This window comes from Misgurnus anguillicaudatus, chromosome 21, assembly GCF_027580225.2.
Source record: "Misgurnus anguillicaudatus chromosome 21, ASM2758022v2, whole genome shotgun sequence".
NCBI lineage: Eukaryota > Metazoa > Chordata > Actinopteri > Cypriniformes > Cobitidae > Misgurnus > Misgurnus anguillicaudatus.
In genome coordinates this window covers 4,394,344-4,405,512 of record NC_073357.2, presented here as the reverse complement: position 1 = coordinate 4,405,512, position 11,169 = coordinate 4,394,344, and the positions used below count along the sequence as shown (strand labels likewise).

Here is an 11,169-nt window from a genome sequence, read left to right as displayed (position 1 = left end):
GGGGAACTCCTCCCTCTTCTGGTTTCTCTGAAGCTTTATTGAAAAACACTAGTGTACTGGCCAATGCCAACCATGAGCTTGTCTGAGTGGCAAAATATTCAGATTTCTTTAACTGAACAAACAGTAAAGCTGATCTGAGCAGTGAACCGGCAGCTTACGCAATGTCTCGTTCCCATTTCTCAGGGAACCAAGGTTACGATAGTAACCGTAGATGTTCCCTTTTGAGAACAGTCTCTCGACATTGCGTCAGCTGATGCTATGGGAGATTGTATCAAATTACGTCGTGAGATCAGCGAAGGGCAGTCACACTGGAGCTTACTCAAGTCTGTCCACCGCAATGCTTAGCTGTAGCACATTCCACAATCCTCGCCCTGTCGGTGTAAGCCAACATGGAAAAGATTGGATGCCTGAGTCGCTAGGGACTCAATCAGAAGCTCATCCAGAAAAGAATGCATAGAGTCAGTTCCTGCATATACTGTAGGTATATAGCGAACTTACACTGTAAACACACATTTAATGCGAAAACAAATCCATTGAGCAAAATACTGGAGTGAACATGGCTGTGAACGACTTTTGTAGATTATAGAGACAGAGCGCAGCGCGTCATAACCTGAAAAGCAATCCAACCGTCTCCATTGACTTTGTATTGCGAGAAGCCGCCTCCTTGTCATTTCTGGCTTATTACAAAAAACTGAATAATGCCTAAAAGCTGCTGTGTGACAATACGTACAGCTAACAAGCCAAAGAACCCAGAAATATGTTTTTATAAGCTGTCAAGCCGTAAAACCCAGTCTTTAAGGAGAAAAAAGTGGATCGCCGACTACGTTTCCTCCTAGTGGACGCAGATCTACTAATATGAGTACTATGAAAAGTTGCCTGTTTCCATTTCTGTGTCTTTAAACGCTAGTTTTTTGAAGTCGACAGCTTATAAAAACGTATTTGTTTTTTTGGCGTGTTAGATGTACACCTTGTCACACAGCAGCTTTTAGGTATTATTCTGTTTTTAAGTTTAATCTGTAAATAAGTTTTTATAAGCTGTCAACCCCAAAAAACGAGCATTTAAAGACACAAAAATGGATACAGGCAACTTTTCATATTAGTACTCATATTAGTAGAACTGCGTCCACTAGGCGAAATGAAGTCGGCGATCCACTTTATTCTCCTTAAAGACTGGGTTTTACTGTACATATTTTGTTAGCTGTACATATTGTCACGCAACCCATTCTCACCCCATGGCGTCAATATTTGACGCACTTGACCATGCGTCAATATGTGACGCGGAGGGTATACCTTTCGCATCATTTTTTGATGAACTGGGGACTTCAATACTATTACGTCCGTTGCATTCTCTTTCCTATTTTCTTAACATTTTCGCGTCGGTTTAGAGTTAGATTACGCGAAATTAAACAGTTGTCACCTGGCGTTGGGGTTAGAGTTAGGTATGACAGTTGTCACCTGGCGTTGGGGTTAGAGTTAGGTTTGGGTAGGGATGTCATTATGTAAATCTAACCCCAAACCGACGCGAAAATGGTAAGAAAATAGGAAAGAGAATGCAATGGACCCAATAGTATTGAAGTCCCCAGCTCGTCAAAAAACGACGCGAAAGGTACACCCCCCGCGTCACATATTGACGCATTGTCAAGTGCGTCAAATATTGACGCCATGGGGTGAGAATGCAAAACCGGAAAGAGAATGCAACGGACGTAATAGTATTGAAGTCCCCAGTTCGTCAAAAAATGACGCGAAAGGTATACCCTCCGCGTCACATATTGACGCATGGTCAAGTGCATCAAATATTGACGCCATGGGGTGAGAATGGGTTGCGTCACACAGCAGCTTTTAGGCATTGTTCAGTTTTTTGTTATAAGCCAGAAATGACAGGGAGGCGGCTTCTCGCAATACAAAGTCAATGGAGATGGTTGGATTGCGTTCCCCCCCGGTGGGCGTGGTTTTTAAATTTGCATAACTGCGCTCTGTCTCTATGGAATGTAAATCAGGCCAGATCTAGTTCAACACTATCCTTACGGTGTCTTTCCTCTCACGTCTAAGTGGAGGAACCCCCTGACTCCTCCCAAACTCAAAAACTTTTCCACCAGACAGCCCTAACCATAATGTAAATTTAATTTAATCTTCCTACCTTATTTTCTGGTTAATCAGGAACATCACCAAAGAATGTTTGCCCACGCGTCCTTCACCATTAACTGTGAACAATGAAATTCTTCTCCATAATTTCTCGATCATTGGGCATGCCAAGCTGTGCAGCACACAGACCAAGTTTTGCTGCCTCCTTAACCTGATCCTACATGAGAGCAACCAAGGGGGACACAATCACAACTATCGCCTTGCCTGCCATTGGCCTCCCGAGTTTCTCTGTGTCGATCAGTAATAGTTGACAAATTAAACTTTTCCCAAAACTTGTTGGGAGTAGGACAACAACATCCTCTCCATTCAAAATGTTTAACAAACACTCTTCTTGCTTGGGCTTCAGTTGGCAAATTCTGGGAATATTCTTCACAACAGAGCGTATAGCTTTATGTGCCTCCATATCCGCTGTTAACTACAATTTTAGGGGTGGAACAATACATGTATTCGTTTCGAACCGAATCGGTACGGGGGTCACGGTTCGGTGCATGAATTTAAACGGAGAATACACGGTATGAAAATAAAAAAACTTGCGTGCAAAATAATTAATGTAATGCGGAACTACTGTTAGATCCGCGGGTTCTTTATGGACAGCTATTCTGTTGCCCCGCTTTAGCTATGAAGCTCTGATTGGGGCCGATGCATCCGAGCTCCGCCTATGTATGCGCTCTATCAGAGCCCGTCTACATTCTCTGGCACTCTGCAGTTTTTTGTCACGTCGACACCGGTCCAGTCAGTTAGTGAGCAGAGATAGCGAGGATGGCAAGTGGTGGTGTTCCACAAGAGTTAGACGCTCCGCCAGCCATCGCAAGTTTGGCAAAACTTCAGTTTTCCAGTCAGTTACAATAGTACAGGCGAGAGAGTGGTGGAAAAGACGAGGACTTTGCATCGGCGTTGTTCAGCAATTGTTAGGTATGTCAGTGGAAATACAACTAATCAGGGCTCTCAAGTCTCACGCATTCACGTTGACAAACACGCATTTCAGTCAGTTCAAACGCCAAACTTTGTATTTCTCACGCTGAGAAGTAGGAGATAAATTGTCCTGCTATATACAACAGGCATACGCAGGGCAGTTCTGTCGAGTTCAGCTGCTTTCAGTTTTTTAAGCGTGCTCAACTTTACGCAGCACCATCAGCGTCAGAGTACCGCAAGAAATCTTGCGGAGGAGGCTGATTTCAAATCGCTCTCGCGTTACTCTGACGTCATCCACTTGTCGTTTCTTGCAGCGCCTCGTGAAGTCGTACACACCTATTAATTCATCCTAAGAGCCTTTTTTTTGTTCTTTAGTACATTAATATGGAATAAGGCCAAAATGTAATTTTAAAATGTATTTAGGTAACACTTGTAATACATTTGAACCCATATTTGTATGAAAGATGAGTACAAGATTACTTAAAGTGGTATACATTTTTGAAATACGAGATAGTATGTTAAATGCATTTCAGTTCATATTCATGACATCTCAAAATAACACTGATAAGGACACCTATGTTTTTAAGATTAGGTTAAGTACTAAAAAAAATCTTTAATTTTTGTTTTGCTTTTCCCTCCATTGTACCGAAAGTGAATCGAACCGTGGCGCCTGAACCGAGGTACGAACCGAACCGGGACTTCTGTGTACCGTTCCACCCCTAAATTTTGCATTCGGCCATTAGCATTTACGTCACTGCTCTCAGCCCGCTCTCTGTCTGTTGATTGGCCTGGTTGTTTTGAGGCCGGAGGAAAACGGTTATAATTGGAGATATCTCAGACTTTGTACAGAAGCGTAATAAAATTTAGTGAAAATACAAAGTCTGACATAGTCAGGCTAGTCTAGTTGTGCTAGCTTAGTGTTTGTTGTTTTAATTTTTATAACCTTTTCTTCTTTTTCCCGTCTCTGCTGTAAGGCTCCAGTTCTCAGTTCGCTCTCCCCACGGGTGGCTCACTATCAGCGGCTGTACTAGGCTGCCGCCGGCTTCGGTTTCTCCATCTGATTTGCTCCGTGGTTTATTTTCAATAAAATAATCTGTTTCCTGCACCTAAATCATTGACTTTGTCTTCCTTGCCAAATAGCAGCTCTGGTGCGTATCCGGTGCAAATCTAACCTGGAGTATATTGATTTTTGGGAACTGATCACATCTGATTTGAGTGACTTAGTCAACATTGAACTCAACTAAGCAGATAATAAACAGAGTTCAGGTTTAGATTAAGAGACACCTTTAACAATTTCATGGACCTCACAGTCTGGACCTCAGAAAGAAGGTAGTTAATGTCAATTTTAGAGATATGCTTGCGCATTTCATTGTGTTTAGATCACTTGTACACTCTCAGAAAAAAAGGTACATGAAGGCAAAAAAGTTGGCACTGGGATGGTACCTTTTCACTTTTGTACCTAAAAGGTGCATACTGGTACCTCAAATGTACATATCTGTACCAAAATGGTACATATTAGGACCTATTTAAAAGGTACTGTCCCAGGAACAGCAATTGTACCTTTATTTCTCAAAGTGTACACTACATCCTCACAAATTACAAGAGACAGAAGTAAATAATATGAAGCGAAAAATCACCAGAAAGTTTAACAAGAATCATTGAAAGATGAATGATGCTAAACTGATCCAAAACTTTTAAAGGACACCAGATCTCAATCCATCTGAGAGTCTTTGGCGAGAGCTCAAGATTCATGATTGAAAACTGTAAATCATAACTTGGATGAACGAAAACAATGAACCATAAAGAAATAAGATGAGACCCTCAAGAGACAAAATGAGCCAACCTATGAGCAACAGTAAAAGATTACTGTCAGTCAGTCACATTACTCACTATTACTTATCAGAGGACCCTAACCCTAACCTAACCCTAACCTAACAGGTGAGATGATCAGAGGAGCTGAATTTTTACCGCCATCATTAACACATGGACTGAAGTAAGGAAAGAGTTTCTCAGTGAAAGTTTGAGCAGTGAAAGAGTAGATATGAGACCTGGACTCTACATCATAAAAACAAACCAAACCCTCCTCATAATCCACAAACACCCCGACCTTCTGTGGTTTCACTTTCAGACACAGAGAGACATCAGGATCAGCACAGGCCGAATATTCATTCTCATTCCTCAGCCACACAGTCCAGAATCCATTCTGAGGAGACAGTGTGATCTGTCCCTTTCTGTTAACAGATTCTCTGGCCACTCCTAAAGTCCATTTAGTTTTGTCCTTCACCTGAACCTCAAAATAAAATCTCCCTGAGGTGAATCCCTCTTTTCCCAGGACACAGGGACACAGATCAAATCTCTCTGGATTATCTGGGAGTTTATGTTTAATGTCTCCATGTTTCACTTGTTTTCTATCTTCAGACAGGATGAGATATGAATGAGCTGTATCAGGATCCAGAGTCACATCCACTGAGAGAGAGATGAGAGAATATGAATGACAATATAAAGATGTTGATGTGTTTATAATAGTAGAGATGAGTTTGTGTATGTAAAGTATTATTGTTAGTGAATGTGAGAGAAGAGTTTAGATCACACATTGTACCTGCATACTGCTGCATCTTCATCAACACTGTCAACACAAATCACAATAAAACATCAACAAGAGTTTACAGAAGAAACTTAAAAACACTGACAGATAACAAGAATCAGTAACTATATTTCTATAGCGGATAATATTTGGGACTTTCATCAACTATAATCACTTTTATTCATGGACTTAAAACACTTTTGTCTAATTTGTTTACTCTGTGCATTTTTTAAATACACTGTGGTCTTTTTTTCATTTTTCTGAAACATAATGCACTACGAAGTTTAATGTTGAGAATTAATTGAGAGAAAAAGTTGAGTTTCTTGACTCTTATTCATAACTCATTTTCCTAACAATGTCTCTTTTTATATTTAAAGCATTAATTTCATAAAATAAACTTTTAAATGCTAAAAGTAAAAAAAATAAATGGACTTTCATATTTAAGGCTTGAAGCTGGTGTCTAGGAGAAAAGGAAAACAATAAAACCTCTCAATAAAACACCTAAGAAAACAAAGTTAATGTTATTGAAGAAACACCCATGTGTTTGATGACAGACACTTAACAACACAAATAATAATTTGTAACTAATATTCACCTACCAGTTTGAGTCAGTTTTTCATTGAGAGTCTCCTGTAGTTGAGTCAGAGCTCTCCTCAGAGTCTCCACACTCACACGATTCTTCATACTGATCTCAGACCAGTTCTTCATGTCTGGAGCTCTGTACAGGGATGATGGGTCAATCTACAGCAGGAGAGAGAGAGAGAGAGAGAGAGAGAGAGAGTAGCCTCTTTCACACAGTAATTCTGGTAAATTACCATGAATTTACCAGAATTAATTTACCAGTAAATTCAAAAATGTGCTGTTCACACATGCAGCAACGTTCCGTCTTTTTACCAGTAAGACATCATTCACACATCAGTATCAAAATACCGGTAAACTCAAAGAGAATGCGGAAGTTACCTGTGGCGCACGGCCGACGAGCTCAGTGTTGTATTTGTAAACAATGGCGAGTTATGACTTAATATCCACGGTCCGTATTTTGTTGTTTTCACATCTGTGGCAAACGCGGACGGTCACGAAGTTGCTCGTGACCAAACCACATTGCATTAGGCGACGTCAAACGGAACCTGCGTTTGCACATTAGGCTTCACAGAGGGTGTGCTAAGGACGTCGGCAATTCGGCAAGAAATAGATGGTAAGCTGTTTTAAACAACTTTGGTAAAGAAATGAGGATGTTAACTTCAGGTGTGCTCGACTTGCGTGGGTGTGGAAACGTCCGTAAACAGTGCGGGGGTAAACGTGTCATCTGTATAAAAACGTAATGATTGGCCTGAAGCTGTCAGCGCGGTCTGATGTCGTCCGTTCTAAATGCCGGTAATCCTATATTTTTCATTCACACATAGCCCTTACCGGTAAATTACTGGTAATCGTACAACCTCTCTTACTGGTAAATTGGCAGCACTGACTTACCGGAAAGGTTCTGTTCACACATGACCTGTTAACTGCAATTTACCAGTAAATTACCAGTAAAGACTGTATGTGTGAAAGGGACTATTGACCTGTATGAGATGAAGATGATCTTCACTGTGTGTGATCTTCTCCAGCTCACTGTCTCTCAGCTTCAGCTCAGTGATCTCCTGCTCCAGATCTTTAATGAGATCTTCATCCTGTTTCTCTTCTGCTTTCTGTTCCTCCTCCATCATCTCCAGCAGCTCAGTCTGACATCTCTCAATGGATCTGATCAGATCACTGAAGACCTCAACACTCGCTGCTTTCTCCTGCTCTCTGCTTCTCTGAGAAATCAGTTTTTCATTACAATTCATCACCTTTATTTATAAGACAAATCAAAACATTATCATCCATCAAATATTTCACATCTTTAACTTACTTTTCTGAGTTCTGCTGAGTGTTTGATGTCTTGAATCTTCTTGATTCTCTTCTGGATCATCTGCTGAATGTCTGTCTGTGTCTTCATCAGTTGAGTCTATAGACAGACACATTTGATCATCTTCTGACAAAAGATCATGTTGTTTGAATATGTATAACAGATGAATAAAGCATGAATTATGAACTCGTACCTTACTCTCCTCCTCTAGAGGAACAGTGTTGTGATTCTTGTGATCTCCATCAGTACAAAACACACAAACACGTGTCTGATCATCTCTACAGAAGAGCTCCAGAGGTCTCTCATGTTTCTCACATATATAGTTCTTTATATTCTCCACAGGATCCAGCAGTTTGTGTTTCTTTAATTTTAAGACTCTCTGGTGAGGCTCCAGATGAGTTTGACAGTAAGATGTCTGACACATCAGGCAGGACTTCAGGGCTTTCAGTTTTCTTTCATCACAGACGTCACAGAGGACTTCAGATCTTCTCAGACTGAACTTTTCTTTAAAGATCAGCGTGATCTCTCTAAGTGTTGTGTTGATGTTGAGTTCTGGTCTTTTACTGAATGTTTCTTTACAGTATGGACAGCTGTAGATCTGACTGTTGTCCCAGCACTGTTTCAGACAGATCCTGCAGAAGTTGTGTCCACATGGAGTGCTGACTGGATCACTGAACACATCCAGACAAATACAACACTGAAGCTCTTCAGACAAAGCTGAAAAACGTAGACATCATCGACATTTATCACTTACACACTATTTACTGTATGTCTTAAATTAATGGAAAGATTTCATATAATAAATAATGTGCTTTGGATTGTTTGCTTACATGGAGGTGGACTCATACTCCTTCTTCTGGTCCGTCTTGGTGATGTTGGTGAAGATTCTGCCATTGTTCGTCTTCTCTTTAAATCTTTTGGGGAAACAAACACAACTCACAACATCACATTTGACACAGCCCAGGCTTTTTAGGGTTAGATTTACATAAAATGACATTCATACCCAAACTCAACACTTACTCTAACAGCAGGCGACAATGGTTTAAAAATCAAAAAATAGAAAAAATAAATAAGAAAAAAATATATATAAACCAATACTTAAAATGACATTCTTTGAGTTAGAATAACAAATAACAAAGTCTATATTTATTAACAATCTCTTAACATTTTAGTGTAGATCAACTAGTTCAACTCATGCATTAACCAGACTTTGTCTAATGTTTTCTAGTTAAACAAAAACCCTACTGAACCAGAACACTAACATTAGAAAAATTTTCAGAGAAATTTCTCATATATTTCCATTATGTTACCTGTGATCGAGTATCAGATGTGCTCATGTACGACTTTAAAAGTCTCAAATATCTTCTTTCTTGAATAGATGAAGAGTTTAAAAGCTTGCAGCTTGTAGATTGTCAGTTTAGTTTCATTTTTAATCACAGCTGTTACTTACTGATAATGTCATAGCCCCTCCCACATTTTCTCTTACATATGAAGCTGATATAGTAAATGTGGATCTGTTTGAGGTGTGTTTGACGTGTAGAGTTTATATACAGATTCAATTTAGATGATACAAAATTTTAACATATTTCTAACTTACACACATAGACATACTCACCTGCCACTTTTTGGGTACATTTACTTGTACCAGGTTGGACCAATTTTGCCTTCAGAACTGCTTTAATTCTTCATGGCATAAATTCATCAATGTGTTGGAAACATTTCTCAGAGATTTTCTGAGATCTATATTAATATGATAGCATCATACAGTTGCTGCAGATTTATCAGCTACACATCCATGTTGCAATTTCCCGTTTAACCACATCCCAAAGGTGCTCTGTTGGACTGAGATCTGGTAACTGTGGAGACCATTGGAGTATAGTGAACTCGTTATCATGTTCAAAAATCCAGTTTGAGCTGATACTGTATGAGCATTGTGCATTATCCTGCTGGAAGTAACCATCAGAAGATACACTGTGGTCATAAAGGCATGGACATGGTCAGTAAAAAGACTCCTCGTCTGACCTCAGACAGCTATCAGATTGGCCCCGAAATAATCAGACCAGCCCCTTACGTTAAATGTCACTTAAATTTCTCCATTATGATGCTCAGTTTACACTTAAGTAAGTCGTCTTTACCACGTCTAGATACCTAAATGCATTGAGTTACTTTTAGCCTTGTTTGTTTGATTTGTTCTTTTAAATTATGATTCACCGCATAATCATTTGTGGAACTGTTTGTAAGGACAAGTAAACACCTGTTGCCGAATTGTTTTGTGTTACATCCATTTTAATTAGCAACCGGCAGGCACGTGCACACATAGACATCAAAGGGTCCTTGAGCACCTGACCCTTTTCTTCCTCGAGAGAAAGTGCCCTTTTTTCCAGGGTGCTTCTTAAATAAATTAAAATGTATATTACTGTTTGTGCACAGCTTCCTTTTTAAAATAAATATATCTGATGAATACAAATGTATTATTTTAATTTTTATGAATAGGAATACCACATACAAATTTGTACGTCTATAAAGCTGTTAATACGTAAATAATTAACGTATTAGTCCTGTCAAAGCGTCGATAATATATGTTTCAGTGCCAACTAAATGTATCAGGTACAACCACACTTTACGTAGCCTAAAAATCCACATATATTCTCATGTGATCACGTTGAGAACACTGATGAGTTATGTAATGATGAGATAACGTGAAATGCATGAATATACACATACAATTTGAAGCCTTTACATGCAATGTTCTGTGGACACAATTAAATATATATTTTCAAGTAGTATAACCCTACCAAGAGATAGTAGAAAATAAATACAAATAAATAAATAAAAGGTCAAGACAGGATTTTAAGTAACATACTTTTTATAAATGATTGGGTGACTTGAATACTTTAATGAAAATATCATGATCATACTTAATAATTCATGCTTCATGATGATATACCCATTTTAGTTAATGTCTTAATTAATTAGTTGTTCTTCTGTTAAGTCATGAATAAAATACTTTGAACTCATGTTACTTCCTGATAATTCATGAGGTATTAATGCGTCAAGTAATGATTAGTCCGTGCATGTATGTATGCATTAATTCATTATAATTTATGTACCCTTACTGTAAAGTGTTACCAATTTTAGGATATTTGTCGAGTTCTGATGCCCTTCCTTCCCCCCCTCGTCTCCATGCCTCCGCTCATGAACAGTGTTAGGGGTAACGCATTACAAGTAACGCGCATTACGTAATAATATTACTTTTCTGAAGTAACGAGTAAAGTAACGCATTACTTTATAAATGTACACATTAATAATTGAGTTACTTTTATAAAAAAGTAATGCGAGTTACTTTTCAGTTTAATTTATTTAATTTAAAAATAAAATAATATACTGAATTAAACCAAACATATTAACATAGAATTACGTAGAATTAGCGGGAACAGTTTAGTCAGAAACGGAGATGACAGGCCAGAGCTTAACATTTTTGCGATCAGAAAAGTTGTTGCTCAAATGACGCCCTGGTTTCTAGACATTCTCGCGATATTTTGATGTCATACACTGATTGGTCTGAGCATGGCTGCTAAAGTTAAACACTACAGGTCAGGAGCGCTGCAACAAGACGCCTGTCTAAGGTAAAGATACAAAATCTAAT

The 11,169-nt window shown here is 38.9% G+C and overlaps 1 protein-coding gene across 1 annotated transcript; it reads right to left on the bottom strand.

Moving 5' to 3' along the window:
• Positions 1-1,381: 1,381 nt before the first annotated feature.
• LOC141353127 (E3 ubiquitin-protein ligase TRIM39-like) lies at positions 1,382-8,940 on the bottom strand. The gene is made up of 8 exons (XM_073859612.1): positions 8,834-8,940; positions 8,354-8,437; positions 7,717-8,240; positions 7,527-7,622; positions 7,198-7,431; positions 6,238-6,379; positions 5,654-5,680; positions 1,382-5,520 (listed from the first exon to the last, which is right to left on the bottom strand). Exons 2-8 carry the CDS (start codon positions 8,415-8,417, stop codon positions 4,970-4,972), a joined length of 1,638 nt encoding a protein of 545 aa, XP_073715713.1. The 5' UTR covers positions 8,418-8,437; positions 8,834-8,940; the 3' UTR covers positions 1,382-4,969.
• Between the last annotated feature and the right edge of the window lie 2,229 nt (positions 8,941-11,169).

Bases quoted from the DNA above. Each gene is read 5' to 3' on its own strand.
- LOC141353127 (XM_073859612.1), bottom strand. From the start codon at position 8,417: ATGGCAGAATCTTCACCAACATCACCAAGACGGACCAGAAGAAGGAGT. The intron at 6,380-7,197 runs GTCAATAGTCCC...CTCCTGCTGTAG, and splicing joins ATCATCTTCATCTCATACAG to ATTGACCCATCATCCCTGTA. The intron at 5,681-6,237 runs GTAGGTGAATAT...TTGTGTTGACAG, and splicing joins TGAAAAACTGACTCAAACTG to TGTTGATGAAGATGCAGCAG.